This window comes from Macaca fascicularis, chromosome 2 (assembly GCF_037993035.2).
Source record: "Macaca fascicularis isolate 582-1 chromosome 2, T2T-MFA8v1.1".
Lineage (NCBI taxonomy): Eukaryota > Metazoa > Chordata > Mammalia > Primates > Cercopithecidae > Macaca > Macaca fascicularis.
In genome coordinates, this window is record NC_088376.1 from 95,131,726 (window position 1) to 95,149,743 (window position 18,018).

The 18,018-nt window shown below is 42.6% G+C and overlaps 1 protein-coding gene across 7 annotated transcripts in view; it reads right to left on the reverse strand.

The window, feature by feature from the left end:
- The window catches only part of MCF2L2 (MCF.2 cell line derived transforming sequence-like 2), a 254,021-nt gene that overhangs the window by 51,249 nt on the left and 184,754 nt on the right, over window positions 1-18,018 (reverse strand). For 4 of the 7 annotated variants that reach the window (XR_012430895.1, XM_065540255.2, XM_065540256.2 and 1 more), the window contains one exon: window positions 196-262. The exons of 2 other annotated variants lie outside the window; for them this stretch is intronic. Coding sequence is in view for 4 of the 5 variants with exons in the window: in XM_065540255.2 (XP_065396327.1) it covers window positions 196-262 (67 nt within the window). In the remaining variant the exon portion in view is untranslated. Of the gene's footprint in view, window positions 1-195; window positions 263-378; window positions 458-18,018 lie in introns of those variants that run through there. One more of the 7 variants, XM_074031482.1, reaches the window with a different exon arrangement.

The window sequence follows — 18,018 nt, forward strand, 5'->3', positions numbered from 1 at the left end:
GGAAACTATTTGGCTACACGGATCAAGAAACCACAGGAATGCTCTTATTCCTACTGGAGACACTTGTAATATTTTAAGACCTGAAACCTTGGTGGGAATTCTGGAGACTTATGGCAACTATTTTGAGTCTTTTTGTACAACAAAATGTCTGCAGTTTGAATATATGCTTGATACCCACTCCCCCAATCTACTTACATCAATTATGCTTTTAATCTCTTTTATATACATCTCTTCAGTCTCAAGCAAGTCATGTATAATGCGCCTGAATCGCAGCAGCAGGTGGGAGGGTGAAAGAGAGAGAGACAGGGAGGGGAGAGGGTTCTTTTAGAATTCTGTTAGACTAATGCTCATCAATACAGTTTCCCTTTAGTGGCTCACCTACTTAGTTTCTGGTCAGTTCATTCTGTTCTATTGAACACCCAAGGTCAGCATCTCACAAACGCATACTGTGATCACACTGGTACCAAGAAGAAACAGCAAGGTTAGAGAACTCAAAATCCTTTAGGCAGCCAGTGAATGACCTGTCCTCTGGGTGGGCCATACAGTGTGGGGGTCAAGAAGGGAGATGTTGGAGTCAGAAATACCAGGTTTGGATCCTTAGTCAAGGAAGGTCTGCCTGACCCTGTCCCCACCCCCTACATTGTATACGTTGTATAAGCGGTTTCCTAGATTTTCTCTCCAGCTTTCTGCTCACATCAAGATTTTTTTCCTTTTAAGAGATAGGGTCTTGCCCTGTTGCCCAGTACGGTGAGTACAGTGGTATGATCATGGCTCACTGTAGCCTCAAACTGCTGGGCTCCAACAACCCTTCCACCTCAGCCTCCCAAGTAGCTAGGGCTACAGATGTGCACCACTACGCCCAGCTAATGCCTTTTTTTTAGGTCTTGCTATGTTACCCAGGCTGGTCTCAAACTACTACTTTCAAGCAATCCTCCTGCCTTGGCTTCCCAAACTGCTGAGACTATAGGTGTGAGACAGTGTGCGAGGCCCTCACATCCAGATCTTTGACCCATATGGATGTATTTTGTTGTACATGGTGTTAGATGGATGCTAGCTCCTTCCTCTGGCATTGGATGTTTCACCATGATTTCCTAAGGCAAAAGGTATGAGTTCTGTCTGCTTCTGTCAAGGAAGGCAGGTGGAACATGTGGTGGGCAGAATTAAAGACGGTCCCCAAGACTTCTGGCCCCACTGCACATACACCTCTTCCAATCAAACACTAATTTAGGGGCTGCTGTGGAAGGCTTTTACGGTTCATTTGATAGGTAATCCACTTGGGCTTGTCCTAATCACATGAACTCAGTTTTGGGTCTAGAGGTCAGAGATTGGAAGCACAAAAAGGATTCAACACAAAGGAGATTCCCCTTTGCTGACTTTTGAGATGGAGGGGGCCAGATGGAATGGAATGTGGGCAGCCATAGGAACTGAGAGTGGCTCCCAGCTGACAGGCAGCAAGGAAGGGAAATCAGTCCTATAGTTGCAAGGAACCAAGTCCTGCCACAACCACATGAACTTAGAAGAGGATCCAGAGCTTCACGTGAAAACACAGCCAACACCTTGACTTTAGCCTTGTGGGACTCCTGTCCCAGGGAAACTGTGAGTCTCCTAAGTTTGTGGTCAGTTTTTATAGAGCAATAGAAAACCAGTAGAAAGAGTGAGGCCAGTCCCCACATCTATCCCAGACAGACTTTCTTTCTCTCCTTAGGCTACGTGGCCATATTTATTATTTCTTTTAGGGGTCCAAGTAGATGAGTGTTTATACATGTGTCCTTGTGTAGAATATATGTATTTATTCCTGTGAACTACTGATGGATTATCTATTAAATGGCAGCCTCTCCTAGAAAATGATTTGTTTTTCTTTCATAAAAATGAATGTGGCAAGACACAAATGATCCAAAAGAAAAAAATGGGAAGGGACACAAAATAGGAGATTCACACAAATATTCAAATGGCTATTAGGCTTGTGGAAAAAATACTCAGTACATACATTCAATAAAGGCATATCTTAAAAAAGCAACAATTTTCATCTATTAGAATATTAAACATTTCAAACCTCAAAGAAAGACTGGTAAATGAGGGTGTGGAAAAACCTTCAGACAATATTGGTAAAATGTATAAATTTGTGCAAGCTCTTTGGAAGGTAATTTGGAAACATCTCATGGAAATGTAAAACACGTGCTCCTTGGTTCAGTAATTTCACTTCTAGGAATATTCATTGTTTGCAATTAGGACAATATAACTTCAACGACAACCAGATATAAACTGGTTACTTAAATGCTCATCAAAAAATTATGGTATGTAGGCCGGGCATGGTGGTTCACACCTGTAATCCCAGCACTCTGGGAGGCCGAGGCGGGTGGATTACTTGAGGCCAGGAATTCGAGACCAGCCTGCCCAACATGGTGAAACCCTGTCTCTACTAAAAATACAAAAAATTAGATGAGTGTGGTGGTGCATGCTTGTAATCCCAGCTACTTGGGAGGATGAAGCAGGATAATCACTTGAACCCAGGAGGTGGAGACTACAGTGAGCCAAGATCACACCATTGTGCTCCAGTCTGGGGGACAAGAGTGAAACTCCATCTCAAAAAAAAAAAAAGAAAAAAAGTATATATATATATATATATATATATATATATGGAACACACACATAATGAAATACCACGCAATTATTAAAAAGAATGAGGCTGACTGAAACATTGATATGACAGAGGCCAGGTATTTTCAGTGAAAAAACAAAGCAAGAAGTAGACAAGTAAGCATAGCATGACTATTTGTGTAAAAAATGAGTACGTAGAAATATACGTAAAATTGTATATGCTCAGAAAATTTATGCAAAGAAACTTAACACGTGATTGCTTTTGGAGAGTGGTACTGAAAGCTAAAGTATGAAGAATTTCTACATCTTACTCTATACCCTTCTACAATGTTTTTTTAAGTGAAACATTTACTGCTTTTATAATGGAAAAATAGGGTTTATATAATATTTTAAAATGAATGTTACTGGAGGTAATGATAAGTAAACCCTATTTGATAGATATAAATTAATACAATTCACATATTTTACAGTTCATTATTCTTTCTTATAATCATTTTTGTGTCTATTTATAAATACTTGTTATAAGACAAGACTGATAAACGAGATGCACCACAGAGGATGTAATTTCCAGAAGTCTAAAACTCCCAAAAAGTTACTTTAACATCATACTTTACTAAGTCACTGAGAAAGAGGTTCCTGTGCCTTTTATAAATCACCCTGAAACAACGACGGTTTCTACGTCAGAAGGAAGTACAGGTCTCGACACCAATATGTTTCTATGAGCCACGGCATCCAGGGGGACTACAGCAACAGTTAAGCATTCATGGAAAACTTGAGTACAATCAGCCTCTTATGCCTTCATGAAGCATTGGGCTTAAGCAACTTGGCAAGTTGGCTTCAGGATGCATTGACGATTAAAGGAAGTCAGAAGGCAGAAATAACCAGGAGGTGGGCAGAAGTCAAGGTTATTATCCAAAGATGATCTATGAACTTAAGAGACTCTTAGGAGCTTTTAGGACTCTAATACAGGAAAATATTCACATCTCTGAAGGAAAAGAAATCCCTTGGTCATATTCTGCATTATAGTTTGGAAAATAGTCTAGAAATCTTATCCAACTGCTTCATTTTACCTGTTGGAGTGCAACAGATAAAATGCCAATGACAGGAATTCCACTGAAGAATGTAGGCAAATCAATATTCATTCAATACATTCAAATTAATATATAACTTTAAAAAGAGCCCTCACACCACAGTTAGGCCATTGTTTTTGCTTTCTTCTCCTGTTTGCCTTTCAGCTACCTTTATAAAACAGGAGAAAATGTATGACTCTTACTGATGATTCCCTGCTTTATTATTCTAAAGCAAGCTCGTACGACCTGCGGCCTGTGGGCCACATGTGGCCCAACACAAATTTGTAAACTTTCTTAAAACGTTATGAGATTTTTTTCGTGATTTTTTTTAAAGCTCATCAACTATCGTTAGTGTTAATGTTTTTGTTTGTTTGTTTGTTTGTTTGTTTGAGATGAGTCTTGCTTTGTTGCCAGGCTGGAGTGCAGTGGCACAATCTCGGCTCATTGCCCCCTCTGCCTCCCAGGTTCGAGCAATTCCCCTGCCTCAGACTCCTGAGTAGCTGGGACTACAGGTGTGCGCCAACATGCCCAGCTAACTTTTTGTATTTTAGTAGAGATGGGGTTTTACCATGTTGGCCAGGATGGTCTTGATCTCCTGACCTCGTGATCCACCCTCCTTGGTCTTCCAAAGTGCTGGGATTACAGGTGTGAGCCACCGTGCCTGGCCAGTGTTAATGTATTTTATGTGTGGCCCAAGACAATTCTTCTTCCAGTGTGGCCCAGGAAAGCCAAAAGATTGGACAACCCTATTCCAAAGCATGTAACTTTATTCACAGAAAAGACTCTCAAGGATTTACCACCTAAAGTCATCAAGTGTATATCATGCAGATGAACAACAGAAAACACTGGAGTATTCAAGTAATTAAAAAACCTTTCAGCACCAACAGCAATTTCTGTCCTGATGGCAATCTACTCAGAGCTAGAGGACTGCACTTAGGATATCAAAGGGAGATTAGGATGCAAGAGCAGCCTGCACTAAGGTACTCTGCGTTAGTTTACTTTGTTTTACATTTCAAAATAGATGCTGCCCTTAGCTCATTAAAGGGGAAACGCAGGCAAAATGTGTTTTAAAGGAATGTTTCTTCTCTGAAGCCATATTTCAGGGTAGCATGAAAATGGAGCTTTGGTTATCTGGTTCCATTCTACATGACACCTCATGCTTGTTTCAAATGACACCACAACCAAGGGGCAGGAATGAAAGGAATATGCTTTAAAAAAATGCAATCCTCTTTAGCAAGAGAGATCATTAAAATAGATGCATGTTAGGATTTCCTGATAAGTTTCTTCTTTGTTCATGTGCCCTCCTCTGCTCCCGCTTTGAACTACTGCCCCGTCACACACACACCCCCTCCTCGGTTCTCAGTTCTCCAATAGAAGAGTATCCTTTGGGATTCCCGTCCACGAGAGGTCTATTTTTGCTCATTATTGTCAACACAGTTTGCCTTCAAGAGTTTCCAGTTCCTCCTGCTATCCTATCATCACATTATGCATGTCAGAAAGCATTACAGATTTTTACTTTTTAAGAATCTGAACTCAGATTTCCAGGCTTCTGTCCTTCCTGTCCCATGCTGTTGACTCTCCCACATCTTTGTCTTCCTCCCAGACCTTTGGTCATTCTTGAGGCCACGCTGCCAATGGGCTATATCATTTTCACCTGGATGCCTCCCAGACACCGCAGTCACATCAAGTTGAAATAGAACTAATCAGACAGAAGTAGCATGTGTATCAGTGGAACTGACATTTTTCTACGGTCCCTAAAACACAGTTGTCGTTTCAAAATTCCCCCTCCATCATTCTTATATCTCCCTTATATTCTGTCACCCAGGCTCCTTATATCATCTCTCAACATGCTTCCTGGGTGACTACTGACTCTCCACTTCTGGTGACACCCTGCAGTGCAAGCTTTCAATTCCTGCCATTTAAACACTTTAGTGCACTCATAGAAGCTCACCCTTACTTCTGAGATTTCTCTTCCCCCAGTCTATTTTGCAGACCACCAGACTATGCCCTTCCAAAAGCTCCTTTGAGAGAGAGTTTCATCCTTGTTGCCCAGGCTGGAGTGCAATGGCAAGATCTTGGCTCACTGCAACCTCCACCTCTCAGGTTTAAGCAATCCTCGTGCCTCAGCCTTCCCAGTAGCTGGGGTTAAAGGTGCCTGCCACCATACCTGGCTAAATTTTGTATTTCTAGTAGAGATGGGGTTTTACCATGTTGGCCAGGCTGGTCTCGAACTCCTGACCTCAGGTGATCTGCCACCTAGGCCTCCCAAAGTGCTGGGACTACAGGTGTGAGGAACCATGCCCAGTCCCCCAAAGCTCCATTTTTATCCTGTCATCATTCTCTTTCTTCAAGAACTTGCCCAGAGCTGCCAGAGTTCCTTCTAGGAGTTTAAGGCTCTCTGTTCATGTGCTAAGAATCTTCTTAAGGAGCTTCCTTTAAAGGTAAAACCAGATTTACACAACTAGATTTACACATCAGAATGGAGAGTGGTGGGTGGGAGCTAAGATGGAACCTGTAGTTTTCACAAGCGCCCTGGATGATTCTACTGCAGATGGTCCCCTATTCAACTAAATAGCACTCATCTGTCCCACTCCTTTTAGACCCCACTTTTCTTAAGCCAACGTTATCACTATTTTCCACTTTCTTTAAAGTGCCAATCATCCTTAAAAACTCCAGCAGCTTCAGTTGAAATCAGTACCACACTCTCGTCCTTGTTTCCCACCCAAAAACCATTACATTAATTGACCAGACACGTATTGATGCCCTACTATGAGCCTGGCTCCATGATAGGCACTTGGGATAGAGAAATGTACCATAATCCTGACCTTAATAAATTCAGAGTCTAATGGAAGAGATAAGAAAATCAATGATTCCAATAAGTGTGATAAGGTAAGGGTAGTCAGAAAAGTCAGGTGCAGAGGAGGGGCAACTAATTAAACCAGGGGTTGGGGGAGACACTGCTAACTCTGTGTTGAGTGAAGTTTAAGCAGAGGTTTTTCTTTAAGTAAAAAATCAGTTTTTTAAAATAAAAAGTTTTTTAAAAAGTAAGGGGGAATAGAAGAAGGATGTTTGTCCCAGACTAAGGGGAACAGTGTGGAGGATGAGAGGAGGTGAAAGTGTATGCTGTTCTGTGTACTGGCAAATTCTTTGGTGGGTGATATGGTTTGACTCTGTGTCCCCACCCAAATCTCACCTTGAATTGTAATAATCTCCACATATCATGGGAGGGACCCAGTGGAAAGTAATTGAATCGTGGGGGCAGGTTTTTCCTGTGCTGTTCTCATGATAGTGAATAGGTCTCAGGAGATCTGATGATTTTATAAAGGGCGGTTTCCTTGCACATGCTCTCTTGCCTGCCACCATGTAAGACATGCTTTTGCTCCTCCTTTGCCTTCCACCATGATTGTGAGGCCTCTCCAGCTATGTGGAACTGTGAGCCCATTAAACCTCTTTCCTTTATAAATTACCCAGTCTCAGGTATATCTTTATCAGGAGCAGGAGAATGGACTAATACAGTAAATTGGAACTGGCAGAGTGGGATGCTGCAGTATCTGAAAATGTGGAAGTAACTTTGGAACTGGGTAACAGGCAGAGGTTGAAACAGTTTGGAGGGCTCAAAAGACAGGAAGATGTGGGAAAATTTGGAACTTCCTAGAGACTTGTTGAATGACTTTGACCAAAATGCTGACAGTGATATGGGCAATAAAGTCCAGGCTGAGTTGGTCTCAGATGGAGATGAGGAACTTGTTGGGAACTGGAGCAAAGGAGACTCTTGCTATGTTTTAGCAAAGAGCCTGGCAGCATTTTGCCCCTGCCCTAGAGATTTGTGGAAATTTGAACTTGAGAGAGATGATTCAGGGCATCTGGCAGGAGAAATTTCTAAGCAGCAAAGCATTCAAGAGGTGACTTGAGTGCTGTTAAAAGCATTCAGTTTTATGTGCTCACAAAGATATGGTTTGGAATTGGAACTTATGTTCAAAAGGGAAGAAGAGCATAAAAGTTCAGAAAATTGGCAGCCTGATGATGCAATAGAAAAGAAAAACCCATTTTCTGAGAAGAAATTCAAGCCTGCTGCAGAAATTTGCATAAATAATGAGGAGCCAAATGTTAATCACCAAGACAGTGGGGAAAATGTCTTCAGGGCATGTCAGAGACCTTTGTGGTGGCCCCTCCCATCACAGAATCAGGCTTAGGAGGAAAAAGTGGTTTTGTGGGCCTGGCCCAGGGACCCCTGCTCTGTGCAGTCTAGGGACTTGGTGCCCTACATCCCAGCCACTCCAGTCATGGTTGAAAGGGGCCAAGGTACAGCTCAGGCCATTGGTTCAGAGGTGCAAGCCCCAAGCCTTGGTGGCTTACACGTAGTGTTGGGCCTGTGGGTTCACAGAAGTCAATTGAGATGGACGTATAGAAATGCCTGGATGTCCAGGCAGAAGTTTGGGGCCCTCATGGAGAATCTCTGCTAGGGGAGTATGGAAGGGAAATGTGGGGTTAGAGTCACCACACAGAGTGCCCACTGGGGCACTGCCTGGTGGAGCTGTGAGAAGAAGGACACCATCCTCCAGACTCCAGAATGGTTGATCCACCAACAGCTTGCACCATGTGCTTGGAAAAGCTGCAGACACTCAACACCAGCCCATGAAAGCAACCACAAGGGGGGCTGTACCCTGTAAAGCCACAGGGGCAGAGTTGCCCAAGGTTGTAGTAGGAACCCACCTCTTGAATCAGCATACCCTGGATATGAGACATGGAGTCAAAGGAGATCATTTTGGAACTTCAAGCTTTAATGACTGCTTTATTGGATTTCAGACTTGCATGAGGCTGATTGCCCCTTTGTTTTGGACAATTTCTCCCATTTGGAACAGGTATATTTACCCAATGTCTATACCCCCATTTTATCTGTGAAATAGCTAACTTGCTTTTGATTTTACAGGCTCATAAGTGGAAGGGACTTGCCTTGTTTCAGAGGAGACTTTGAACTGTGGACTTTTGAGTTAATGCTGAAATGAGTTAAGACTTCAGGGGACTGTTGGGAAGGCATGATTTGTTTTTAAATGTGAGGACATGAGATTTGGGAGGGGCCGGGGTGAAATGATATGGTTTGTCCCTGTGTCCCTATCTTCATCAGGATCCTCCCACACATCCCCATTCTAAGTTGCAGGGTCCCATTCTTTTCCAATCAATGCCCTCATTTTAACAGTAGACACCTGGCAAGGCTGTGCATGCACCTTTCATTGCAGGTCAGCCACTCCCATGATAAGAGCTTGTATATGATTTTCCACAATTTCAACTCTTTCTCTACAAGAGATAAGACTCTCACTCCAGACAATCTTAGAAGGTTTGAGGCTCAGTGTATGCTTCTGGAGCCAAGAGTCAGAATCCCTAAGTTCCTCATTTTCTTCCATCACTTTGTCCAGTGAACTTAGGAGCAACCAACCAACTTCATTATATTCCTTGGTCCTCTACATATGGTCAAAGGTATTATGTATAGAGTCATTAAACTCCTTGCCTCTCATGAGTGGTGAATCAGGAGTATTGAATGCATTTCTGTTGCATAACTCTTTAAACAGTTTGTGCCAAGGACTATCAGTGTTCTCCACACAATTAGAAGTAGAGTCCTTAGCATTTTGGGGTCTAATCATATTAAGCAACCAACTCCAGAAACCTCAAAAACCAACTAAAGAAATCCAGCCTTAAAACTCTGTTCCTCTAGAACCATTCCCAGTACCAAAATCTGATAAAATAAATAAATAAAATAAACAAATAAATGCAGGCAAAGGAAGGTGGAAGGACTAGATCTTTCTCCAGTGCTAGATGCTTCCTGCCCTGGAACATCAGACTCCAAGTTCTTCAGCTTTTGGACTCTTGGACTTACACCAGTGATTTGCCAGGGGCTCTCTGGCATTTGGCCACAGACTGCAGGCTGCACTATCAGCTTCCCTATTTTTGAGGTTTTGGGACTCAGACTGGCTTCCTGGCTCCTCAGCTTGCAGATGCCTTATTGTGGGACTTGGCATCTTGTGATTGTGTGAGTCAATTTTCCTAATAAACTCCCCTTCATATATTCATCTATCCTATTAGTTCTGTACCTTTACAGAACTCTAACTAATGCAGTGGGGTTAAGCCAATCGTCTAGTAGGTTCATAAAATGCTACAAGCAGATATAAACTTAAAAACGATCCAGCTCATCTCTTCATTTTACAGACGTAAAAACAGAAGTAGAAATAGAATTGGAACCCCAGTTTCTTGAAACCCAGTGTTTTTATAACACCATGCTAATTTCATCCTAATTTGTGTTTTATTTAATATCAGGAAACAGTTCAAATAGAGGCCCAGGGCTCTGAAACAACTTGCCCAAGGTCTATGGCTTTTGCAAAGCAAGTACTGTTTCTGCTACTTTACCTAGTTCCTCTTGGCTATGTTTGGGGTGCATCTAAAGAACCGTTTGCTGATTATTAAATAAAACACAAATTAGAATGAAATTAGCATGGTGTTATAAAAACACAGGGTTTCAAGAAACTAGGTTTCCAATTCTATTTCTACCTCTAGGATACAGGGTAAGTCACTTCCTTTCTCAGAATCTGTTTCTTTGTATGTTAAAGGGCTGGATTAGATAAACTTGACTTCCCCTCTTGGCCCTCATACATCATTCTACAAATGTGTTATCACTTCTAATACATCACTGTTTGATGTGATCTTTTGTCTAATGGTCCCTGCTTTTCACTTTTCCCAAGAAATGAAACAAAGGTCACAAGACTTTCAATTCATTTGCAACCGTGATTAACTAATAGTTAATGTGTAACTGGAGTGCTACATAGGAACAGAAAGGAGAAGGGGAATGGATTGGGTTGGAGAAGGTGAAGTCTGACCTATCCTCTACAAGAGGTACAGGGCTTGTCCAGGAAGACAGGAGTTCCAGGAGGAGTAAACTCCAGCAGGGGCTGGAGTCATGGCCACACACAGGGCCTTAGAGGATCCAGGCTGCCAGGGCAGAGTTTGGATGGGGGCTAGTAGGGGGAGGCTGGGGGAGCTGGCTGAGGAGATGGTTGTCATGCCAGGCCACGAGTGTGGACAATTGCAGGCCAGGGGAGGTACAGGAGATTGATGGGGCCGTGGCAAGCAGGGCAGATACCCTTCCAGGAACCTGTTTATTAAACACAGAATACAGTCCTGAGGGCTCGGTCTCAGGAAAACATGTTCTTAAGTTTTAGATCCTTCTTCTGTTTTGATTAGGTGTTTCCTAATTATAAAATAAATTCCTAGAACTGTTAATGGTAACAACACAAAGCACTATAGACCCATACAAGGATCATATTGAAACTAATGACATTTTAAGAACAAAAGGTCTGATTAATATGAACAATTCCCTGGTTCCTAGGAGGATAACAGTTGAGTTTTGCTTAGGTGACCTGCCTTCTCTTCCTTCTTCTCTGCTTTGCATCTCAGTTTCTATATTTTGTCTTATATTAGTAGGATTTGGTCTCATTACCCTGATGATTTTAGAGTAAACTACCTCAAATTCTTTTTGGAAGAAGATGGGATATAAATTATTATTAAAGTTTATCTGAATAGATGTTCTTCAACATCACACAATAAATAATGATAATGTAATTTTATGCATATAGCACTTTAAGAGATTGATCATAAACAGTCCCATTAATCTTAATTCAACTTAACAATGCTTGCATTTGTATGGCATTTTAGGTATTATAAAGTTTTTTTAAATTGTGGTAAGATATGCATAAAATTTACTATTTAAACCTTTTTTTAAGTGTATAGTTGAGTAGTGTTAAGTACATTCACGATGTTATATAACCATCACCGCTACCCATTTCCAGACTTTTTCAGCATCCCAAACTGAATCTCTGTACCTATTAAACATGACCTCATTCTCCACCTCCCCACAGCTCCTAGGAACCTCTATTCTACTTTCTGTATGAATTTTCCTATTCTAGGTGTCTCATATAAGTGGAATCATACAATATTCATCCTTTGGTGTCTGACTTATTTCACGTAGCATAATGCTTTCAAGGTTCATCCATGTTGTAGCATTTATCAAAATCTGATTCGTTTTTAAGGCTGAATATCTTCCATTTTATGCATCCACTACATTTTGCTTATCCATTCTTCTGTTGACGAATACCTGGGTTCTTTTCACCTTTTGGCTATTGTGAATAATGCTGCTATGAACCTTGATGTGCAAGTACCTGTTTGAGTCTTTGCTTTCAATTTTGGGCATATACCTAGAAGTGGGATTCCTGGATCATAGGATCATTCTATTTTTAACTTTTTTGAGGAATTGCCATACACCCTCCACAGCAGCTGCACCTTTTATATTGCCAACAGTGCACAAAGGTTCTAATTGCTCCACATTCTGGTCAACATTTAGATTATCATTCTTTTTTTTTTTTGAAAAAAGAAAAAAATATAATAGCTAACCCAATGGGCACGAAATAAGGTTGTTTTTGTTTTTTTGTTTTTAATGTGTTCATTATCTTACTTGATCCATTAAATCCCTAACAAGAGCTCCTCTAGGGCAGATGTCCTATCTTATTCATCCTTGGCCCCAGTGCCTTGCAAGCAAGTGAATTCTCAATAAGTGTTAATTGAATGGATGGTTGATAGATTTATAGGATGCATGCCAATTCTGTGGACAAGAGTAGGTACTAATTGTTATTTTCATTTCACAGAAGAGCAAATCAGGGCTCTGAGCACTGACTTGGTTGAGGTCAAACTGCCTGCAAGTTTTATCTAACAGTGACAGGGGAACTGATGTGTCGAGCATGAATGTCAGTCCATTGAAACAGTGCCCACTTTTCTGACTCGTCTCCTTGAGAGACAGGGCCTGTACAGCAAGGACACAGAGAAGCAGGTTACAGAAAAAGGGCTGGCTCAGACCATTATCTATGTATGCCTGGGATTTGAGGAATGTGGCTGAAATCTCAATCCTCTGGTTCAGAAGCACATCTGCAATCAAATATAACAAGACGTGGTGTCAGAGATGTCTGGCACAGCAAGGAGATTCCTAGAATACAGCTGATAGGAAAACCTCATTACTTCAATTCCCAAGAAAGAGTACTACTGGTAGTAATCCCAACAGGAGTATCCAAGTAACTCAGTAATCTTCAGTAAAGAAAAGAAATTGTGAAACAATTATAGTCAGTCCTCCGTCTCTATAGGTTCCACATCTGTGGATTAAACACCCCTCATATTGAAAATATTAATAGGCCGGGCGTGGTGGCTCACGCCTGTAATCCCAGCACTTTGGGAGGCCGAGGTGGGCGGATCACAAGGTCAGGAGATCGAGACCATGGTGAAACCCCGTCTCTACTAAAAATAGAAAAAATTAGCCGGGCGCAGGGGCGGGCGCCTGTAGTCCCAGCTACTCGGGAGGCTGAGGCAGGAGAATGGCGTGAACCCGGGAGGCGGAGCTTGCAGTGAGCCGAGATTGCGCCACTGCACTCCAGCCTGGGCGACAGAGCGAGACTCCGTCTCAAAAAAAAAAAAAAAAAAGAAAATATTAATAAATAAATAATAACACTATAACAATTAAAATAATACAAATTTTAAAAACAATACAGTATAACAATTATTTACATAGTATTTATATTATATTAGGTATTATAAGTAATCCAGAGATTATTTGAAGTATATGGGAGACTGTGCATAGGTTATATGCGAATACTACACCATTTTACATAAGAGACTTGGGCATCTGTGGACTTTGTTATTTACAAGGGTCCCAGAACCAATTCCCCATGGATACCAAGGGTCAACTGCACCCAGAGCTTCTACCTCATGAAAACAAAAGGAAATCTACTGCAAAAAGGAAATTCCCAAAGATAAAAAGCATGCCTATGAAACAGTCAAAGAGCCGAAAATGTTGAGAAGACACATGCTACTTTCCCTGCCCTGTGCCCCTTTTTCCCTCCCCGTGCCTCTTTTTGCCCCTGTGCAAAAAGACACAGATCTATTTGCGTCTTTATCTAGCAGCAGATATTCTATTATTCTAATAGATCCCTGTTTTTCCCAAGAGGGTTCACTTATTTATTAAGTATGATGCCAACATCTCTCTCAGAGGAATTCCTCTCAGAGGAATCCTAGAAATCTTTCCTAGGATTCCTTAGCCCTAAATCTGCAGAGCCAATTAGGTATTAATATTGGGCTTTACAACTTTGGACCATCAGACCACCAAGACTGATTCATGAAATGTATATGGTTTCAGATCACATGAATTTATCATGGACTTTAGAATTGTCTTTTTAGAAGTACTGCTATAAGGAAAATCCCAGGATAGCAAGTTTTATCTAATAGTCTACTTATATTAAAGACTACTCAATGTAAACCCTAGGAAGACTTTTAACTGCCTTTTGGAAATTGGTTGAGTGGGATTTGAACCACGTACTCTCTGTAAAGCAGGAAATTAGCACTTAGTAATTACTAAGTATTTAAAAATGGGAAATGGAAAATTACATTTTAGACCTGGTGCAGTGGCTCACACCTGTAATCCTAACACTTTGGTAGGCAGAGGTGGGTGGATCGCTTAAGCCCAGGAATTCAAGACCAGCCCGGGCAACATAGTGAGCAATCCCATTTCTACTAAAAATAAAAAAATTAGCTGGGTGTGATGATGTGCACCTGTAGTCCCCATTACTCAGGAGGCTGAGGCAGGAAGATTGCTTGAGCCTAGAAGGTCAAGCTTGTAGTGAGCCGTGACCAGCCATTGCATTCCAGCCTGAGCAACAGAGCGAGACCCTGTCTCAGAAAAAAATGTATATTTTTTTAAAAAGAAAATTACATTTTAGTTGTTCCTTAAATATTAGTACAACCAAACCTAAGTGCAAAATTCCCAACACAAATGATTGCCTCTGGAACCTGCACAGAACCCTGTATGCTCCCGGGAGTGTGGAGCGTGTGTCTGATCTGCTGCTGGGAAAAGGAGAAGACACGCTGACAGACTCACTGCCAGGGACTGGTATCAGGCCATTTTCACAGGGGCTGTCGGAGGGTTGACAGCACAGCTCTACTGGACCAGGGAGGGTCCCAGCCAGCAGGGCCTGCCCCTCCAAGACTATCCCTGTCCCTGTGTCTGAGAGGTCCCACCGAGTGTTAGATGGCACATAAGAGATTTCCTTATGTGTTGGTGTGAAGGAGCTGATCAGTCCCAGGAGACCCCTCCCCCAAGCAGAGGAGAAGAAAATGGAAGAAACTGGGTTCTCAGAATGGCCTGCAGGTGAGTGCCTCCTTGTGCTGTCAGTTTGCTTCATCTTCCAGTTCTGGGTGTACCTAGTACGATTTCATCAAACTGCAGAGGCCCGGGAATTGAGGGAGGTTGCTGAAGGGCGCCAGGCCACAGAAGCAGTAGCAAGAACTGCAGGAAAGGGCTAGTGTGCCTCCAGGGTCAGCTTTTGGGCCTTGGTGGCATCAAAGGAGAAGTACACAGGGCCACTGTACTACGGATGGGATTCTTGGAACAGAAGTTTGAATAACTGATGAGTGTGGAAGTGCTATGCAAAAATTCAATTCAACCTGCAGTTACCAGGCATTCATTCTGTGATAGGAATTGTTGTGGGAGTGGCAAGGAGATGGGGGGGGGTCTTTGAGGGACTCAGAGAAGAGCAGGACATGGTGTTCACCCACAAGAGATCTGAAGACTTTCAAAGTAGTTGGCAAAACAGACATACAACTTTTTTCCCCTCCCCGCAGCCAGTTGAGGCAAAAGACATATAACTTATACAGTGACAAAATACTGCCAACTGTTACTGACACATAACACCCTGGGCTGGGTCACTGGTGAGAAGAAGGAGGATTCTGGCTTTCGGGGCATTCAAGTCCTGTCCATTAACCATTTCCCAATCCCGTATTTATACATCCCATTTTAGACATATTAAGCTAAAGACTGATGTGACATACCCAAAGGCACTTAAGTTTGAAGCTGAGAATCTGGGTTAGAAATATAAATCAGGGTGGGCTGGGAGTGGTGGCTCATGCCTGTACTCCCAGCACTTTGGGAGGCTGAGGCAGGCGGATCACTTGAAATCAGGAGTTCGAGACCAGCCTGGCCAACATGGTGAAACCCCATCTCTACCAAAAATATAAAAAATTAGCCAGGTGTGGTGGCACACAACTGTAATCCCAGCTACTCAGGAGGCTAAGGCAGGAGAGTCACTTGAACCTGGGAGGCAGAGGTTGCAGTGAACTGAGATCGTGCCACAGCACTCCAACCTGGGTGACAGAGTGAGACGTAGTTTCAAAAAAAGAAAAAAAAAAAAAAAAAGAAAGAAGTGTAAGTCAAGATTAAAGACAATGGGTGAGATCAGCAAGGAGCAAGTGTGGAGAGAAAAGAACACCAAGAAAGGCTGTGTGTGGTGGGAGGTGGCCGGTGAGCAGCGAAAGAGGAAGCGGACCCAAGGAGATAGAGCGTTGTTTGAATGATGATGCTGTATCAACAGAAATGAAATTCCCAGAGGTGTGAAACACAGCAGATCCTTTACAGCACGATGATAGGACACAGCATGAGCCCACCTCTGCCAGGTGAGAGGAGCTTTCTGCAGCCTGTGGTGGGCTTGAGGATGCCGACCATTCATCCACCCCATCGAGATAGCCCAGGCTCTGAGCTCAGCACTCCCCCCATCACTATGATTGCACTAATCCTCACCCACCCTTGCAGGCAGGCATTACTGTGGGCACACAGAAGTTTGGTAACTTGCCAGCTCCTGTGTAGGAAGCCAGGTCAGGATCCAGCCAGAGTCTCTCTAACAGCCCAGGCCTTGAATGAACACTGGCCTGCTTCAGAATACATGGCCCGCGCTGTGTTCAAATTCACAGGACAGGTTCCCTATAGGGCCTGTGAGGAAATCTGGTCTAAGAGAATCCGGAAAGACAAATTTCGTGAAACAGGTCAAGCCTGACACTGTGCTGCTATGCTTCAGTTGTGTTAAGCCACTCAGTGATCAGACCTGCTTCTCCTTTCATGATTTTAGTAACACTAGTCTCTTCCTTGGGCCCCTCCCTGTTGCTCCCACCATCTCCCAGGTTCTCTTGCACTCAGGTTTAGTCTTCCCTCTCCACTACTGATGATGCATGTATTGCCTTACTCTCCGATCCCCTTTCCTAAATCTGCTACTCCTCTGCTCTTTCTGTGCCTTATCTATCCCTGCTGAGTCTAACATGCAGATTTTGGTCATTCCAAAGTCATGTATAGATCTAATCACAGGGCTCTCTGCTTACCAGCTGCTACTTGGATAAGGAAAGCATGCCAACACGGTCCTCCTTCTTCCTGATGGCCAAGTCAGCATCATTATTACCTAAGTTTATTTCTAACACATCTCAACATCTTCATGTATTCCCTCTTGATAAAAGTAACTGAGCATAACACCATCAATACCATCAAATCTGTCATTCTCTTCCCCTCTCTCTGGGTGGGACAGGAAGCCATGCTGCTCTAGGAAATCTTTCCAAACAAGCAAAGGGGACTTCCCTGTCCCCTCCCATGTGTGACCTGAGCTTGTGTGGATCCCAGGGTGGGCATTCGGGACTACTTGACCTTGCCCATCTCTCCTTCACACCCTCTCATCTCTCCCTACCACCAAAAAGCTTGCATTGTATCTCCAATTTCCAGACATACTTTTGAAACCATTTATCTATCTGGTATGTTTATCTGTATCTAGTATGACATGAATATGTGATTTTTATGTGTGTCTATCACGGTTTTGGTCAGTTTGTATTTCTCGTGGGTACAGTTCTATGTGCTCATGTATGTGGAACATATGTATCCTGACACATGGACCTAGTTCCAAATGATCTGAAAGGAATATAATTGTAATTGAATATTTGCACAGATATCCAACATACACTTGTGATGGCTGGGGGAAATGCATGTGGGATTTTAGTCAGCATTTTATTACAGAAGGTATGTGATTAGTGCTGTATTAATAATGAATCAGCTTATTTGTGGGTCACTGTCAGTGACTCCTTTGCAAATCACATATGTAAATATTTCTGTCTATGGTCTGACGTACATGCAGTGCCACAGTCTGGGAGGTGCTGAGCCATGCCCTCTGTAGGTAGCATATGAAAAGAACTGCATGATTTAAAAGATGCTGACCGGCTTAAGGAAAGCAATTTAAAAACTTTCTAAAAATCTAGTTTGAATGAACAAGTACAATGTTTACAGTTTTCATTGTGTGTGTGTGTGTTTTCTTTTAGAGACGGGGTCTTGCTGTGTTGGCCAGGCTGGTCTCTAACTCCTGGGATCAAGCAATCCTTCTGCGGCTCAGCCTCCCAAAGTGCTGGGATTACAAGTGTGAGCCACCGTGCCTGCTGGCCCCACTGTTTTAAACCCTGATTCAAC